The 20,356-nt window shown below is 41.7% G+C and overlaps 1 protein-coding gene across 4 annotated transcripts in view; it reads left to right on the forward strand.

Moving 5' to 3' along the window:
• Positions 1 to 20,342, forward strand: part of LOC106751103 (lachesin) — a 366,970-nt gene extending 346,628 nt beyond the window's left edge. For all 4 annotated transcript variants that reach the window (XM_014631887.1, XM_014631888.1, XM_014631885.1 and 1 more), the window contains 2 exons: positions 3,155 to 3,365; positions 19,010 to 20,342. In XM_014631887.1, coding sequence (XP_014487373.1) covers positions 3,155 to 3,365; positions 19,010 to 19,122 — 324 coding nt within the window. In that variant the 3' untranslated portion in view covers positions 19,123 to 20,342. The remainder of the gene's footprint in view (positions 1 to 3,154; positions 3,366 to 19,009) is intronic.
• Positions 20,343 to 20,356: the final 14 nt, after the last annotated feature.

Genomic DNA, 20,356 nt, shown 5'->3' on the forward strand with positions numbered 1-20,356 from the left:
ACGCGTATCCGGCGTTACAATAAACGGATGACGAGCAACATCCCGCATATCTGATCCCGCGGCTACATTGGGCGGAAATTTATGCACTATATAAGGCCTGTATGCTAAACCTTACTGCGGCACGTGCTGCGCCATACCTGGCTTGTAACGAGACGAAACGCGTCAGCATTCACTCTGTTAACTTGTTGAGTAAACTTAAAGATTATCGACCGAAACGTCGTGCGCGAGACGCATCGTCGCATTTCGTCCGAGTTTCCTGTCCGACGTTAATGCGAAAACGAGGATCTTTTTTCTTCCAGACATGGCGCGCTTCTTTAAAGTTTAAAGTTCACGCGAGCAGGACCGCGTGTTTCGCGGTGCATTAACTTGCGATGTACTGTCACCTCTACGGAAAGAACATTTTATTTGGCGAGGTACATGTTTCTTTGGACACCGAGTTACCGTCTCACGGTATCGATGTTTTCAAACATTTAAGAATACTCCGTGTTTATATAAAAAATAAAACGCATAATAACAGGAAAAGCATCGAGACATATCTCGAGCTGTTTGGAGAAAATTTGAAGTCGATCGTCACGAAAGATTCTAAAATTATTGTGTTAGAATATAAAATATTGTATTAGAAAATTGTATTAGAAAATAAAATAAAAGTGCTGAAATTCATGTTCCGCCCGATCGAGGTCAGTAATTTACAATCGAGAATCACGAGTATGTCGGTTTACCACATCTGTGTCAATTTTGGTGCTTTTATTCTATACTGAATCTCTCTTTTCGATAAATTCGATAAAAAACAACGAGACTGTCATATCTTTTACATATATACATAACGATTACGTCAAAAGATCTCTAAATTATAACAAAGTTGTGCATTCGAAATCTTTTTGAGGAACGTTTCAACGAGCGATATTAAAAAAAAAAATATATATATATATATACATATAAAATATACCAAAACAAGAATCTCAAAGTCATACATTCTTATCTCTTGCTCCGTCACGGTGTATTGCACATTTTTTGACGACGTTAAAATAGCAAGTTATTTGCGGATATTCTGCCTTAACAGCGTGCAGTTTCACGCACCTATCCTTCCTGCATTCTACCCCGTGACAGGACCGCAGTAAGCGTATATATCCGGCGTTATAATAAACGGTTGATGGGCCTCATCGCTCGCAGCCACAGCTGAATTGCGCACGCTCATTCAACGAAAGCCGCGCATTATGTAAACTCGCGTTTTTGTAACCAATTTCTCTTGCGCGCTTAGCCGACGCTCGCAAAAGCAAATATTAAACTCCCGCAAGTTGATGTTTAATTACTTCAAAATATATCTCCGGCGTACTTGCCGCGTGTGCACACACCGAGTGTCCCGCGCACGCGAAATTACCCCACGTGTGTGCATATACCGCGGCAACTTAAAATTACTGTTTCAAACAATCCGCGTCGATCTCCCGTCGCCGAAAATTCCGCGAGCGCGATCCTTTATCGTCGCTCCGTGACCGCGACGTTGAGCGTGATTAAAGCGCGATTAAATCTCTGACTAGAATCCCGAATTACGAAGGAGCCCGTTTGATATCGATTAAAGCGCCAAATTTCGCCGCATCGTCAACCCCTCGAGTTTAGTCAAGAGATAATGAGATCTCCGCGTTTCCGGTTTGTTAATTAATAATAGGACGCGCGACTGTTACGATTGCACGCTCATTAAAACATATTCGGTTGCGAGACGCTTTGTACACGTGCCGAATATCGATGAGTTTCTATTTCGCGTCGGTTCTCAGGTTGATAAAGGATGTCCTCGCGCTACAATGCGCTTCGGGTGTCATGTAACGTTTACATCGCAGTATGGACGCCGTCGGGCGTCTCCCGAGAGGACGCTCGAACTCTCGAGTCGAAATTTTAGCCTTACGTTAAACTCTTAATTTTACAACACGATAGAAGCTAAGATATCAAAATAGGTTTAATTTTAATTAAAGTTGACTTTATAATTTATTCTTACTTTAACCGTGACAATATCTTAAATTTCCGTTTCCTATCTCGCGTTCCGACACTGCTTTCGTGTCAAAGTAAGTTGCTCACAGTAGCGTCAAAGTGAAATCTGTAGAATTAAAGGTTCAAGAAAGAAGTTAACAAGAGTGTAGTATTGGCAACTGATTTTCCTTCGTTTTTCTTGTTTGTTAGTTTAAAATTGTCGGAAAGAAATCAGAGGGAATCTCTTTCCCATATAAAGAAGCAGTATATCGTGAAATTGGAAATTGTTAAAATCGTAAAATTATTAAAATTTAAAAAAATGTAAAATTAAATGTAATATGTACGGATACATAATAAATATATTAGACAATATAATTTCAATGCTTTTATTTTATTTATTTTATATATTTTCCTATAAGTATCATGGATATGTTAGATTGGAACTTATTTTCGAGAAACGTCGGTTCTTAAACATCTTAAAAAATAGTTATTTTCTCATAATTATGTAATACTTTTCATAAAACTACCGTATATTTCAGTAAAGAAAAGTTGTTAACCTGCATCCATGCGTATAAATTTTAATTTTACACCAACGGGGTTTTAGAGCGCAAAAGCAAAATAGTATATCAGTTTCGATGCTTTTTCTACTTTTCCTTATTATTATACTACAACTTTCGTGCATAGGCTCTTATAAGCCATTCTCATTTTTATTCAAATAAATTTTTACTGATACATAGGCCACCTAAATAGACGTAGATCACCCTTGAAGGTATCAAAATTTCGACTCAGACATTCCAATGTTTTCAGACAAAAAGAGTGTAAACTCAAAGAATACCAGTCGAGTGGTGCCATTGTACGGGAACATATATATGAATATTAATTAAATCTAAATGAACACGAGTCAGGGATTTTTTAATCTCGACATTGATCTCCCTGGAGTATCGGTCCAAAGAGATGAGCGAACGAGAGCAATAAAGGGAGATCCCGGCGTCCATGGTTCTCAGCACAAAGAGGCGTTTTGTCTGTCGGAAGAAATTCTCACAACGAATGTCACGGGCCGCGTGCACGGGACCCACGCGACTCGTCGTCGCCGGCGTCGTGGCCGCCACCGACGGCGCCGCCTTTGTGTTGGAAAAATCCGCGCGTTAAATCTCACGCTTGTCAACCAGCGCCATTCTTCTTCTATCTGTTCCAGAGTCCAACGCCGCCGCAATACGTGTTCTGGTATCACAATAACCGGATGATAAACTACGACACCACGCGCGGCAGCGTGGTCGTACAAACTGATCCAGGACCAACTCAGAGTCGGCTGACAATTCGCCAGGCGGTGGAGTCCGACACGGGTAATTACACGTGCAGCGCCTCCAACACCAAACCGGCATCGATCTTCGTCTTCGTCACCGAAGGCAAGTATAAGCGATGTGTTTCGTTTACGCGCGTCCGCTCGTCCTTAATCGATACCGGCCCTTTTCCTCTCACGGCTATCCTAGCCCCGACGAAGTCTCGCGATCGCCCTCCCGACGACCGAGTCGGGATAATTGAAACGCGGAAACTCTCGCTCCAACTCGGATACGCACACGATCTCCGGGAAGTTCTCCACACGATTGTAACGAAGTTCTATTTTGTGTTATTTTTAATTTCTGTTATTTTCAGCAAGAGTTCCGAAAAGAACTTCATGTCGAGATTCTCGGGACTGCGGGGAAGAATGATACCGGTTGCGATTTTTCTCCGAAGGAAAATCTCGGCCCGGTTGCGATCTAGGTACAAATCGCGCGCGGAATACGCGTGAGTTTACAACGATGCGAGAATCGCGCTGTTATCGATGAATCTTCGGCGGAGAATGCGAAAGTAACATCGCGCGGAGTCGCCTAATTTCCTCGACTCCAGAGGGTAGATTTATTTGCCACTAACATAGTGGAACGATTCCGCTTTAGGGCAGATTCACCCTCACCCGGCGCGACTGTTTCCGTTATTTCCGCGTTTCGCACACGAGAACATACGTGACACGACTGAATCTCGCGCGGCACGTACCCACGCACGTGTGTATACGCACACAGTGACGTGCGTGCGTGTGAAAGTGAACGACGAGCCTCTTCGATCCTTTGACGATCGATCACCCGCCGGCCACCCTCCGATGTGTATATATAGCGCAATTTAACCCCTTTCTAACAAGGGCCGTTGACTGACGAAGAAGCCCAAGGCTCTTTCGGCAAAAAACGTCCCCGTCGGCTCCGCGTCGTCGTCGAAAAAGCTCGCTCGCTCGCTCGCTCGCGCGCTTCGACGACTTTAGCAAGACGAGAATCGGCCGCAATTTTAGGTCTGTCCCCTCTCGGCTCGCCGTAATTGATGTGAAAGGATGAGGACGGGGCTCGCGAAAATCTTAATTGGATTACGAGAAACTCGGAGCGGCCCGAAAGATTTATCATGCTAATGTGCCGTGGATGCGCGTCGCCGCCGTTTTTCACAAACGCTCTTTCGCATGGATCCTCGCACTGCACACCTCACCTCACCTGGACGTCATCATTCGCGGAGATAGATCCCCCGGCTCGATCATAGTCACGATTGAATGCGCGATACGGTAATTATATAGCGAACACACGCTGTCGAATCACTCGGCACGCTCGTTTGTGAAATGGCGGCGCGTCGGAGCGCCGAGGATTTTAACGAGGTATAATTTCTGGACGAACGGTCCGAATTGAAATTTGAACGTTGCTTTGACGATCTTGTGAGGACAATTTGCACCGAGAACAAAGTTATTGGTATTTGTAACTGTGATCGTATGAACGAAAGAATTACAGGGGAACTATTTTCCTATATTGAAAGGAAAAAGCGTTACATTCAAGTAAATATTTGCTGAGGGGTATTAAAGTAATTATTTCATTTGAATTAATTGTCACTTAATTGCGGTACTTCTCTCTTTTCTCTCAGTTGGCTAAAAAGAGATAAGTCGGCTAATTTATTTCTATTGCTTCCTAACAGGTTATAGAATGAGCAAGCAAGCGGCGACTTCAAACATGTCAAAGATAGTTACGAAATCCCTATTTGCTCGATTCTGTAACCTGTCAGAAAACAAGAAAAATAATTAATTAGGCAACTTGCTCCTTAAGCCAACGACCTTTTCCCCGGTCTGCCCTATATCCTAGTCACGCAATACAAGTTTAGTAAATTACGCTATTAGTTACGCCGCATTAATTGCATTACATTATTCAACGAAAAGTTTCGGCGTATATCATTAAAATGGAACCACTCCTGCTACCTTAACTCTTTCCGTGCTGCGGAATCAAAGGTTCGACATGGGGAGAAAATGTCGACTCGGGAAGTGTCGTTTCAGATACGCGACGATAAGTAGAAGAGTACACAAGACGAGGAGCCACGTGAGAAATCGCGCTCGTAACCCGTTCCGCCTGGATATCGCCGTCCCTTATTCGGACACGAAATTGAGCCCGCGTGAGACGCCTCGTGTAGCGAGATGGTACTTCCGTTGACGATCAAACTAGAAGCCGTGCCGTAAAATCGGTATAGCTGGCCTGTTAGCCGGCCAATGGCATACACAAAGCGGGCATGCGAGGAGCGCGAGTCCATCGCGTGCGTGATAAACCGTTATACGAGCGTCCCTTCTGTTCCGCGAAGTACTAAGCTTTCAGGTTAAATTTTGAAGATATGGACTCCATTACCGAGAGCGCAACGCGCTCGGAACCGACGGATTCCACGTATGTTCTCACGCGTCGCGAGAGTGCGTGTGTGTACATGCATGCATGCACGCGCGCTGCAGCCGCCGCGTGCAGCCAGCAACCACCCTCACACACGTGCACGGTCCGTAATTCACAGCCTCGAGAACATATGGGGCAACGCCTCGCCGTAAATTATGGTAAAAGTGTGCATGCGCCGCGTTTCGGAAGAGACACGTATCGCCGATGAATGTTGCAAATCTGGCGGGCCGCGCGGCGCCGCGCACCATGAATTTTGATATTCGCGAGACAGGAAGAAAGATCCGCGCGGCCCGTGTTTTTTTCCTCCCCGCCCGACGGCAAATTTACGGCGGGATTACATCGCCGGGCGTGCGACCGGCGATGATATATCGATAGGCCGGGTCAAGACGGCCGCGATATTATTAACGACGAGAACGCTGACGTAACAAGGCGGCCCGGGACAAATGCGGTCGTCATCGGAGGCGCCGCGACGTCGTGGACGTCGGAGTCTCCCCGGGTCGCGCCGTATAGCTCGGCGAAGTTGCCCTCATCCAGTCGCCTCTCCCCCTTCTCAAGAAATCCCCCCCCCTCCACAGCCGTATTTCCTGAGTAATTAATCGTAACTGTTTGTTCGTCGTCGAATTCGAATGGTTGTGTAATTAAATTCCCCGCGACGGGCCGGCTTTACACAGCTGCGCGACATCCGGCGAGCGCTTCGTAGTCTCCTCGGAATGAAATCTCATTCGAAGTGAGCACAAAAATTCACTCGAGGCACTACGAATATAGTGCCCCTCGGAACCGTAAAAGTGAACGTTTCACTCAAGCTTAGAGTGGATTCTCCGACTCCGTGCGAGTTTCAATCGATTGGAATCGATTAGAATTAAGTTGCGACGGCGGATATATCGGGCTCACTCTTCGATTTTAAGTATAAATATCCAGATTTGATAATTTCAAACGTGGAATTCACTCTATGTGTGCGAAAAGAACATTCAAATTCGTGTAACTCGGCTGTCATTTTATTTTTCGAGTGAGATTTTACCGCGGATAATTTTAAAGAGTATGTCTATCTTGGTGCGAAATCTTGCCCAAAACGAGTGAAAATTCACTTGAAATGATAGTTGAAATACTGATATAAGGAATCGTGAAAATGAATGTTTCACTTAAACTTAAAGTGGATTCTGATTCCGTGCGAGAAAATTACGAACTTTTCAATTGATCAGAATAAAATTATTCCCGCGACGATGCAATGTCGGATTTACCCTTCGATGTCGAGTAAAAAATATTCATCCGACGATTCAGAATAGAGAATTCTCTCTACATAACTGGAAGATCACTTCAAGCGGCTCGACTATCAGTTTACTTTTCGAGTGAAACTTAAAGAATACGAAACGCTCGGAGGAGTTGAAACAATGACGATGATCTTAAGTAGGTTGCTCCGTCTGCTTACAAAACCAACGTTTTGCTGCCACAGTTAAAAACAATATCTAATTCGAAGCGTTTAACGCGAAAGAGTCGAGAGAGATTTCCTCAAAAGTGGGATAAGTAGGTAACGAAGCTAATATTGATAATGAAACTAATCGTAAGATAATTTCTCACTCAAGTTCGACGTGTACTTTTCACACGGCATAATTCCCACACAGAATACAGAATTCTTCTCTATTAATACATCTCCTTAAATCGCGCGGGCGTTCAACATCCATCCATTGCGCTTCGTCTCGCGTTTATCGCGAGGCTCACTGTGTTAACGTCAGCTCGGCAAGAAGGTACTTCGTGCCTTTGCTGTTATTCGCAGAGCGTAAGAGGGAAGATTAATTATTACACACGCGCGATAACGAGATGAAATCTCCGTGCGCCCCGGCGCGTTAACGATACCGTCTCGCCGATCTCGCTGCCGATCGGCATTTTCCAGCCGTTATCTTCGCGGCCGGCAAAGTGCCGCGAAGATCTACCGACGAATGTACGTACTTACGTTACGTACGTATTCTTACGTCGCGTTAATAACGAATTAATAATAGCGCAGCTCCTAAAGGATGGACTACGGTTACACACGCTCGGTATGAGCGGCACAATTATGTCTGTAAACATTGCCCACGGGATTATTGCGTTTGCCGAGGAGCCGGCACGGCGGCGCGTGGCTCTAATGATGGATTGTCGTAACTACCGGTTACTCCCGGCTCGGTTAACGCGTTGTTTCATCCGCACGGTTATTTTGACCCGGCGAGGCCGGCCGGGAGGGGAATGGGGAGGGGAGGAGACACCGCAAAATCCTTAATGAATATTGCAGAACTTGAGACAGCCGCTTTATCCGGCAAATTCCGCGAGCTACGCGCCACGACGCAGGGGGGGGGGAGGGGAGGGAAGGACTACGTGTCGCGATAAATTATCTAAGCGCCGTACCGCGCCGGGTAAATTGGCTTAGCGCGGCGATACTAAATCGCAATCTCGTTAAAGGTGGGCGGACATACCGTCGTGGGAGACGCGTTAAAGCGAGCTTCCGAACCGACGAGTTGACGAAACCACCGCGACGTTCCCACTCAGTTATCATCGAGTCGTAAACGGGTGTTTGCATCTAACACACGTATATTGCGACCTTTGTCTCCCCGTCGCGGCTGTAACCGCGAAAATTGCTCGTAAACTCTTATTTGCGCCTTTCCCAGCAATTATAGCGCGCGCGCGCGAACCGCTCGCCGGGATTCCGGCCCCGCGACGACGTTATTCGGCGGACACTAAAAGCATCGTAAACGTGGCGAGTATCTTGTCTAACTTTTATACGGACTCAATTCTTCGGCCTAACTTTGCTTACGAGCGCAGAATTTCGCAGTGTACGCGTGTGTATATGTGCGCGCATAAACGGGGATTAGGTGATTTTTAAAAGAAAAAAAAATCTGGATTAAGGAGGAAGATTGAAACGAAGATTGAAATAAGAGAAGATCGCAGGGGGAGGGAGGGGCGTTTTCATTTTACGAGAAGAGAAAGAGACGGGCTTATTGTGAGGTAAATGTCGTCACCCTATTAACGCTAATGCCCGCGTAGATATCGGCACGGAACGGAGTTGCGCGGAACGACTTCCTCGATCGTAACAACGGTATAAAATTAACTTGGCGATACGACCGTTGTCGGGAATTTATAAAGTCGTTTTTCCAAGCGGCACGCGTACCCTCCCCGCCGCCGTGGCTCAAGGGAGAAAGAGAGAGAGAGAGAGAGAGCTTCTTTCCGATACCCGCACCTCTTCGCGACATTAAGATAGACTTATCTGAAAAACCGCCAAACTTTTTCAGAAGCGTTCTTGATGAATGCGAGGGACCGAATATCCCGAGACGCGCGACGAGGAGATAAATCTACTTTCTTGCGCGAGCTACAAAATAAAAAGTCTTTCGCCGAGACTGTTTATAAGGAGTAAGTAACGAAAGAAAGAAATATAATATCCATATTAACCAAATAAAATTATCCATCTTCATCGTTTCTCTCACTTTCATCTCTCTCTCTCTCTCTCTCTTCCTCTCTCTTCTCTTCTTTTTTTACAGCCGATAGTGCAGCAGCAGTGCACGGAAGGAGCCGGACTTATCCTTATCAAACTCTCTCGTTACGAAGGTTCGGGGTATTAAATCCTCCGCGAGTTGTGCCAGCTGTTTGTCATTAGATTTTGGGAGCGTCTTTACAACCGATGCACGTAGGCCGTAAATGCTGAAATGCACTCTGACCCAAATCACGATTTCCGCGTAGATCCCGGATCATGCATCCGGAGGGCTCGTGTTACTTTTATGAACATCCGCGCGATCTTGCGCGAATACTCAAATGAGATGCGCCCCGGCTTCGCCGCGTCGTCTCGTTGATTTCACGGGACAATTAATCGAAGCTCTTGTGCCTGCAAACGTTGTCTTGTCGGTACTTTCTGTATGTGTCGTGTGCAAACTCGAAGTAGCATCGAGTACGAACGAAATATCGAATGCGAGCTTGCGCTTCGCGTCGCACAATTTGGAAATAATTTCGAGAGGCACTTCACCGAGGCATCGCGAGGCTTCTTTATAAATATACGAGCCGGAGGTCATTAGATATCCCGCAATCAGTGCGCGTATTCTGTAAATGTTTGAATGCACTTTGATTTAATTGACAAAGTTCGCGCAGAATCTTATTCGCAGACCCAAGAGCTATTCAGTCGCCGCAATCAATACTATTGGCCCCGGCAGATGAGTTAAGCTCCGTCATTGTTAGTGGGGGGATGCAGTCACAATTCGAGTTACGATTCGCTCGAAAACTCGCTGTAAAACACAACTACGCGCGTCACAATCAAAGACACGGCCGTGTCCCCTTGAGGGAATCTACAGAGAGATTGAATTATCCCGTCTGTCGTTGACTAACGACCCAAGTAGGAAATAACTGCTGGCGAGGTACCGATTTTTAGTGAACAATAATAGATGTCAATACCGATTTGATACTGAAATACTAGGATGATAGCGAGACTCGGAAAGACAATACTTTCACTGCGCCGATCCCTGGCAAAAGTACCAAGAATTATCGATTCCCAATACTACGACAGTACAAACTTCTAGTAATGATTATTATTAAAGGAGAAGATACTACTACAGCTCTTTATTTACATTTTGCACATAACTTTTTAATAATTTTTAATAATTCGTAATAGCTTTGTTGTTGTTAATAATCAATATTTTAAATTGAAAACTTAACGATTACATTCGTCAAAGCGTTGTTCGATCGATTCTACACTCAAAGTTATGAAAGATTCACCACATTTAGGATGTTATTTATGAAAATGTGGCGATATTGCATAATAGATGAGGAGCGGAGGTGGTGATGTGGTCTCCCATTAAAATAGATTGTAGAAAAATTGGATTTATTATAAAAACATACCGTTTTGTTACAAATTTATATATTTATTCCAAATAAACTTTCTCTGAGAAGGGACAATAATATAACCGTGAAGTTTTAATGTAAATACCGACTTATTTGTCAGAAGGTAGACACGTACCTTGTTAGAAGGACAATTTTCTACAAAACGAACAGACTTTTAAAGTTAACTTGAATTATTGATCGTTCAATTCTCTTGTCTTAAAAAATCAATGCCAGCTTCTACCCTATTGTACAATTGTTAATATCACAACCGTATTGTACCGTGCCTACTTTTAATGTCACATGAGGTGAAAAGCGTCGGAGCAAAGCAGACTCCGAGAGCTGATCGAACTCGAGTCTTTTCCGCTCGCCAGACAATCGCTTTTACCACTGAGCTATTTAAGCTCCACGACATTTCCCACTTTCTTATTTAAGGCATTGGTATCGTAACGTATTTCAGTACTGAATTGGTACCTCGCCAGTCTTCAGTATTGGCCGAATGTGTACGATTCTTACATAGAGAGTAATGTTCTTCCGGAATGTTCTTCTTCGCGACGAAACGACATAAAAGGAGGAGACCTTAATTTCGAGAATTTCGATTCCTTTGCCGAGCGAGAAAATTGTGTTTAGCACTGGGATAAGCGCAAAGGGGAATTCGTCGGTTTCGCGACATGTCGCCGCGCGACAATTTTTTCCTCGTTGCCAAGATAAATTCGTTAGGACGGGATGCGGTCGAAAATGTAAAAGAGCAAAAGGCACGCCGGTCGGCCGCAAGCGATACGATGTTTACGGCGTTAACCACCCCGGCCGGTGCTCGTATTTGCGGTTTGACGAGTATGGGAAATAACTCCGTTTAACAGCGGGTCACTACGATTCTATTTGAGAGGAAACATCATCACGGTCTTCCTAGGATTGGCGCAAAACCGAAGCAAATATCGGCCGGTGGTTAATTAACCACGTAGGTTTAATCAGCGAAAGTGGTCCTGCATCTGTTCGACATACGAAATAAAATATAACATACAAGTGATCGATAACGAACACGTCTATTCCAGATATCGAATAGAACGCGGCAAATTGCAGCGTTCTCGGCGGAATTCTATGCTTCTCACGCATAACTTTGCATTTATTATTATTATTATCATTATTATTATTATTATTATTATCGAATTATCATATGAGTGAATGCGTTAATTACAATGAATTTTAGAATATAGAGTGAATTTGTCTACACTGAGAGAGAAATCTCATTAAAATTATAATCATTTCCGGCCTCAACTATATCTTCTAGTTTAACTAAAAAAATAGTAGTAACGATATGCGTGTAAAATGTTGTTATCAGGGACATCATGGTAAGACTTATTAGAAAAATGGTTCTCCTGATTGTAATTCTTTCATTAATGCGATTACAGTTACAAATACCAAAAAAATATTTCTAAATGTATGCGCAAGAAAATTCACCAATCATGTGTCTAAAAAAGAGACACGCATTTTCGCCGCACGGATCATGATTAATTGATTTCCTTATGCATATGCAATATCGATACAGATTTTGACTCGAGTATCTCGAGATTACGCAAGTTTGTTTGGATAAGGGCCATGGCACACAGCAACAATACTCAACCCTTTGAACCCATTATTCCATTATAGCGGGAGATGGATGACAAACCCTGTGCATTATTGTTATTTCAAACTTATTAGTCAGTTAGTTGTCAGTTACGTAATTGTCAATCAAGTTGTTGTTCAAGATAATTGGTACGTAAATTAATTTTCTTAGTAATCTTTGAAAATTTTAACAGCATATTAATTGAAACAACATACATGTGAAATTAAAGAAAGTTTGATCGTGAACCCGAAGCTGAGATAATTGTAAAATCAAAGTTAGCATTATTTATATGTATCACAGGTACGAAAACGGCTAGCACGTTTTTAATTCTAGTAACGGAACTATTCTTATAATGAAAAATGAAAGGACGATAAAAGAGACTGAAATAGAGATAGTATAAAAAATTTCGAGATCATTGATCGATGATATTTTCTTGCTCGTGTCGAAAGAACTTGCGCCAGGCAAAAAATACATCTACGAAAATCATCGATAAAATTCGTTTTGAGCAATCAAGTAATAAGGAACAATATTTATTCCTGTAACGGTGGAATACATTCAGATTCACTCCTTTGAGTGAAAATATTCGCTCAACAATTCAGAATGGGGAATTCGCTCTATATAAGTGAAAAGTCATTCAAATTTGAGTAGCTCTGTTGTTGCTATACTTTTCGAGTGAAATTCCACTTCAAGAGATCCAGAGAACACGAAAAAGTTCTCGAACATCCATAAAAGGCGCAGTTAAGAATTAATTAAGTGTCACTGGTGAGAAACGTATACTCTTCTGTGTATGATACGCGTAAACGAGAATTGAGGAAACTTGTACAAAACGTCGCTTTGAGCGTCATACGCCTTTTTGTTACTCACGGTCGTGACGCAAAAGGGATACATGCGCGAGTGGTTCAGGGACGATGAAACGAAACACACTTTCGGAAACGGTCGTAACAGCCAACCATCTCTTGTAAATAGCGAAACAGGCGAATAGGCGAAAGCGTTTAGAACAGAAGGCTTCGTCTCGCGTGAAAGCAGAAATCGCAATGGTCTTTGAACCTACGCCGCAAGTCCGATGCAAATGTTGGTCGCTGGTTAATTAGTCGCAAATGAGTACTCGCGTTATAACGCGCACGCGAATTGCACAATGAGGTAACATATACGCATATATGTGCACGGATCAATGGTGTAAAAAGATTGGCTAAACTAATGAAATTAGTACGTTGGAAACATCCTAGTAAGAAAAAAAAACTGGCGTATCCAAAGTGTTTTGGAAAAGTAAGCGATACTCATCGATCGTTAAGTTAGGAGAAGAAACGAACGTTTCAAAAACTATAAAATTTCCTTGCCACCTCGAATCGAAATTTAATTCTACGTTAAAACATACTTCGTTAAACTGTAAATTTCGTTGAACTTCAGGAACCAATTGAGAATGCCAAGATATAATACTATACGGGCTATTGCCCTACTTTATTGTTATAAATGATTATTTACTATTTTCTCCATATTGAGTTTTAAAACTATTTCAGGATTATTTGACAATTGATTATTTCAATATTTTATCTACGTTTAATGTTTATTATTAATTTCAGGAAGCAATGTATTTATGTATTATGTAATTTACGTACTGTAAATAGATTGTGCGAAATGAGTAAGTATTAAATAATTAATATAGGTAATATTAGGATTAATGGATTAATGCACAAAAAATACTTAAAAGTTTATTTATGGGATATAAGGTGTGTTTTACCGAAATAAACCTTATATTTGTGAAATAAACTTTATTTCTTTGTGAAATAAATCTTACATCTTATAAATAAATTTTTAAGTACTTTATTCTCAGTGTATGATGAATGAATTTCGTAAACTTCCTTAATTTTTATATATAATCCTGTTTTTTTTTTACTTTTTTTATTGACGTTGGAAATTCTAACAAAATTCATTAGACTCTAAAACCGGTATTCAGATTTGTTAAATATTTATGATCCTTGATTGATAATTAATTATAAAATTATATTAATGGACCATTATTTAGCTACAAATATATTGAATCAATATCTCTTGTGCTAAACAAATACAGATTTGCGGTTAACAAATAATCAGAGATTTACGAAGCTATGATTATTTATTATGACTACACGGAAGAAAGTTTAGTTGAATTTACCTGACAATGAACAAACCAAAGGCGTTTTGATTGAACGAAACAAAATTTTCTTATAAACCAAATTCGGTTTTCACAATCAAAAATTCTCTTTCTTTCAACCGAAACATGTTTAGTTTGTTCATTGATAGATAAATTCAATCAAAATTTTTTTCTGTATATAAATATCGATACAAATTTTGACTCGAGTATCTCCTTACGCTCGATAAGTTTGCCAAATGACCAGTAAGATCGAAAGTCGCTTATATAATAAATAATTTAACATACCTGGAAATATTTGATGTATCGCTGATCATGTCCAGACGTCCTGACTTCGCAACTCAACATCCTGTTTCCGTCGTGGCACTTTTGATTATTCCTCATGGCACTGATACTAGATTAACAATAGCACTGACACTCGAAATATGATTTTATCGGAGAAATATGTGTTAATAAACACGATATCGACGAGAGCCCGTAATTGAAATCGAATATGAATAAATCTTGAAATTAAATATTTCAAAGACTAACGAAATTTTGATCGCCCGACAGGAATTATAACGAACGCATCGATATGCGCACTCCGCGCTACGGCACGTACATATGTCGATCGTTGACTCGAGATATAATAACACGATAGCGGGAAATTACGCGGTGTGCAAAACAATAGGCAAAAATGGCTATGTCATTCCGCATCGAGCTAAGCTTGTCGCCCGCGGCTAAAGGACTGATGGATAAATAATCAACACTACCAAAACATTCCGAGCCTTCAAGGAGATCAAAGTCACCTTCATGCGTCGCATATTTTTTTGAGTGTTGAATTACATTTCCAGCAATATGAATACTGCGGAATATATCGTCTACGTTATTTATCAGTCCTATTGGGCGACTAAAATTTTTCGTCGGCTTATGAAATATTTAATCAGGCTCAATATTTAATGTTTCAAAAATCAAATTATATTTACGTGAGTGTCAGTACTACAAACGAGTATCCGGAACGATGGAGCAGCCAGGATCCAGGATACTGGATCAGGAAGTCAGAACGGAGGACGCAGGACGCCGGGTTGAGGGCAGCGATACATCATAGACTTACAAATGTGTCAAATCATTTATTATACAGAATGTTTCCAATTTATATATATATATGACGTACTTATAGAGAATAAAATAATACCTGAATCGAAATATAGGCCGACGTTCATGACTCGTCGTCATTTGACGAATAATACATAATTATGATTTCTCATGAATCTTTGATTATTCGTCGACCTGAACCCACATGTAGTTCACACAACAAGAAATATTGATCCGTGAAATAACGGTCCATGAATACAAATTTATAATGAATTATGCTCTCAATTTAAGATCGTAAATAATTTGCAGCCATGAATATCAGTTTTAGAATTCAATATAAATCTTACAAGTGCTGCTTTTGCGTATAATAATATTCTCCTCAAGCCACAAAGCATCCCGTTTCAAATTTGTCAACGTCTCTTTTCATTTTTTATTTGTAAACCTTGTTATTACAATGTGTCTATATTTATATTAGTATTATAAGATATATACAACTGCTATAGTTGCATTTACATCTTCATTCTGAAATTGAAATTGAAATTCTGTCAAAATTTCTCTAACGCTAATAAAAATATAACAAAAGAATCATGAATAGAAAAGTTTGTTACTTCATCAATCCATTAATCTCATTACTAACTTATTTTAGTTATTTAATATTTGCTTACTTCACATATTATGTGTAGTTAAATAAATTATATAATTAATACATTCATCAAAATTATGAATGCATACAAAATTAGCAATGAAATACAAATAGAATATTAAGATATTAACAAATATTGCATCATATTATTCATAAATATCAAATAATTCTGAAACAAGTCCTTTGAAGCTCAGAATGAAGGAAACGGCAGTAAATAATCATTTGTAATATCAAAGCAAAACAATAGTTTGCGTACCTCGAGATTCTCCATCGGTCCTTTAAGTACGACGGAATTTGCGGAGTTAATGAACTAAAATTTCGACCTGGGTACTATAATATAATCATAATTAAGGCAAAACACACCGCGCATTAGAACTCCCATTCTAGATATTAACGACCGACGGTCCGAGTAACTTGAAGCCAATCTTTCGAATTCTTGAGGGAATATCGCTGTTTCGGGCTATTTAGCTTCAAAGGCAGAAGACAAATTCGCAATATATCTAACATGCTTCTAACATGAATCTAACATTTACTTTTTGCGATTATGATATCATTATTATTATTACACACGCGACTACGCTCGTCTCGATCGCGGGGACGACTTCATTTGCAGCTCAGAAACGTTGTGTGTCAGCAAATAGACAATTAGTTGCACCGCGCATTAAGAACATAAAAACGCAAATGAGGAAGGCACGATATCGATTAGAAATAATTCGCTCGCATCGATATCAGCTGGAGATCCCCGTCCACTCTTTGATTATTTCCAACACTCGTAACGACGAATTAATATCAGCGTGTACACGCGGTATTGTATAACGCAATTTATAATATGCGGCATATATCTGTTATCAGCATCAATTATTCCGCGGTAGCTACGACGCACAGTGCGAGTAACTACGACAGTAATTAGCTCAGTAATCCACGGCATATTCTGTACAGTTTCACCGAATACAACGCTGCAATGCGTCAGAGCGCTGGAAGTAATTTTGTATGCAACGGGAGACGCGTCGAGAGAGCGAGTCCGGGAGTCCACAATTTCAATTGGAAATTATAATGGAAATCTTTCGGATCTTCCATCGCCGCTAATCCGAGTTAGCGACGGAATCCGCGTTAGGACGGTATTTAAGACGCAAACGGCGTCGCGCCACACGAGAAAGCTTTATCGGGTGAAAAGTACAATTGACTATTAACTCACCCGGCGCCGATTAAGCCGCGTCTCTGAATGTAAAACAGGCATCGTGGAAAAGTGCTGTTTTCCCTTTCACGTCTATTTCTAGCCGGTCGCAGCGCAAGATGGCGCTCGAGTTTCCCTAATTTTCCGATTCTTTAAGCCCCAACTATTACAATCATGAGATGGTGAAATGTTTCATCTATGTACGATGTTACATGGTACATTGTACAAATTTAAGGAGCGTGTTTCTGATGAAACAGAAAATGTCCTATAAACACGGGTCTGAAACAATTATTCATCTGTCACAAATGTGGAAAATTTATAAATTATAGTACAAGTGATCATTTCTTTTCTCCAATGTACCAGTTTCATTCGTTTGGAGCATTATGTGCATTGCGAAGCGGCAAGCGAGTCAAACGAGATCTTCAATCACGCTTTCAGCACAGTTAATCGAAATGCACATGGTGTTAAATGCGTTGAAGGTATGCGCGCTGCTATTTAAATTTATTATTCAAACAGTAAGAGGCGTGTATACGCATCGCACGTGCGGTAAATAGGAGAATTTGGATTAGATTGGTCCGTCGGATCTTGACTTTCGCTCGTCTAACGGCGTACGCGTACATACGTACGTTCAATATGAATAATGGATTCGAATCAAACCAGCCGTTTAACGTGAAACGCGCTCGCTCCGTCGCGAATTCGCATCTGTTTTCGCGCGCGGATTTAATCCGCACGTAATCTAACGACTCTTCGAGAACGCGTTCCCCGAGAATACGCGCTCGTCCCCGCGGCGGTTCAGTCAAAGGTTAACGTTTCGTCATTTAATGTTTCGTAGTGCTAACGTTTCCGATGAAAACAACTTTACGAAATAGGGAAGAAGGGCTTAAAATGACGACCTTAAGGTTTGTCGATTTTTCCTCATTTTCGTAGTGACATAAAAATAATAATCAATTTTTTTCTGAGAAGCTAAAGTTTTGCCTATCATCTGTACAAACTGAAATGTTTACAAATAAATCGGAATCTTGTTTAATTCAATTTTTTTGAGAACGCATCAATTTCGTCATTTTATCCACATGTATGAGTAAGATGACGAAAATTAAAAATAAATATATTTTTATATATATAAAAAATGATTTTCACAAACTTTTTATATTACTTTGTTATTATAATGTCTATACAACACAGTGAAATACAAATAAAATAAAGTGCACATAAAAATTATGATTTATAAACAGAAAATATGATTTGTGACGATGTAATTTAATATTTATTAAAGCAAAATGTACGAATACGTCATTTTGCACATGATATTCACACATGATGTATCATCTCACTCCTTAACCACTGTATTATTTATCCAATTAAAAAAATATTGCAATATGAGAAATGAAAAATAATGCGTTACTATATATATATATATATATATATATATATATATATATTATATTATATTATATTATATTAATTACTGTTTATATATATATATATATATATATATAAACAGTAATTTTATAGAGAAAGTAAAAATATTTATTTTAACTATGCGATTATTCATAAAGAAATACACAAAATTATATATAGGTGTATCCAAAATATATTTCTTATAATCATCTACTGTATCTGACAGACTGAAGTCAAACTGTAGTTTACAACAAATTATTTATCGTTATCGAAAGCCCCCATATTGAATCGAAGGACCGATTTATTCGTTACTAGCTTAGAAAAATGAGCAAATCGTCATCTTACCCCCCTTTCTCCGCACGTTGTGCACGTTTCCGTCGCGGCCCTGTCGATGTAGCGCGCCGATCACATCGATATCGCGCACCCGGTGAGAAACGATCGACTTCTCAGTTTCCCGACTCACTAACAGACCCACCTGTCTCTGCCGTTTCAGGTGACAAGATGGCAGCGATACAGCGTCGCAAGACGTCGGCAGCGAAGAGGAATCTGGCGGGCGTGCTGGTGTCGGCGGTAGTCGTCGTAGCGGGCGTCGTTTTAGCGCGATAAGCGTTTCACTTCGAAATGTCCATAACTATTACACCATTACTTCCGTTTGTGATAGATAGTATATTACTCCCGGGACTTTACGGTCCACCCGCCCGCCCTCCTTTTTCATTCCCCTGCTCCTCTCATCCTTGCCCTCTCGCCCTCCTCGTCGCCCGTTACCGCGTCTCATTCTCCGCGGGTCTTCACTTCTCTCTTCCTCCTCCCCCATCGTTCCCGTCTTCCGTTCCATCTACCACCTTCTCCCCTCCTCCCTTATTCCTTATTTACCTTAGTCGAGGTTGCCGCCGGCTGGACTACTTAGATATGCGAGATTTTCGTGGAAGATTGCGCGATTGCCTGCTCCAAGTCATTACGCGCGACGCGCATGCGACTCGAATTATGTAAATACTCGCCGGTAATCGTAATCTCTCGGGTTGAATACGCCAGCAGGACGGATTACGTATAGGCCACGGCCTGTCCAACTTCCGGGCGGCGGATGAACGGTCCGTTCGTCCGCTGAATCGATCGGCCGGAAAATTCGACTATCGCTCGGTCGGCTAGCGCGCGATCCAAAGATAACGACCGACCGCGTTCCCTCCTCGTCCGCGAGGGAAATATCAACTCTAACGTGTCAAAATAATCACTCCGAGGGAGACGCTGAGAGCGGTCTCGCGATCACACGGCGATCGGATCAGCCGATCTTCTCTCGTCGAATCGGTCCCGATTTAATCCTCACGCGGCAAGAATAATCTTGCCCGCTCTGTGTCTCGCTCTCTTCCCCTCCCCTCCTCTATTCCCCCTCCCTCTTCCTCTTCCCAGTCACTTTGTATTTTTAGACATTATTTTCCACGGGAGTTATCAGCCCTCCGCCGTTCCATCTCTGCGTACTTTTTTCTACAAGACCCTTCAAGCGAAACGATGTCGCGCAAATCGAGCTGAACTTCGCCGAAGGGCGATTATCGTGTCGGTACGCGAAGAATGTATCGCACAGTCGCGGTTTTAAAGGGCCCGCTAGTTGGACAGGCCTGTCGTAGGTCCACCGGGCGGCGGCGGACACGTGTCGCGGACACGTACACACGGGGCCCACGGCGTTACCTTTCAGGGGCCCACCAACCACGTAGCATCGTTTTCTCTCGCCCAAAAACACTGTACACATCGGATACGTAGCGATTAAGGTTCAACGGTTCTTTCTGTATATCCTAATTTAAGGGTAAGACGCGCGCGCGAAGATACAAACGTAAGGGGGGGGGGGGGA

The sequence above is a fragment of the Dinoponera quadriceps genome, unplaced genomic scaffold (assembly GCF_001313825.1).
Source record: "Dinoponera quadriceps isolate SergipeBrazil2010 unplaced genomic scaffold, ASM131382v1 scaffold7286, whole genome shotgun sequence".
Lineage (NCBI taxonomy): Eukaryota > Metazoa > Arthropoda > Insecta > Hymenoptera > Formicidae > Dinoponera > Dinoponera quadriceps.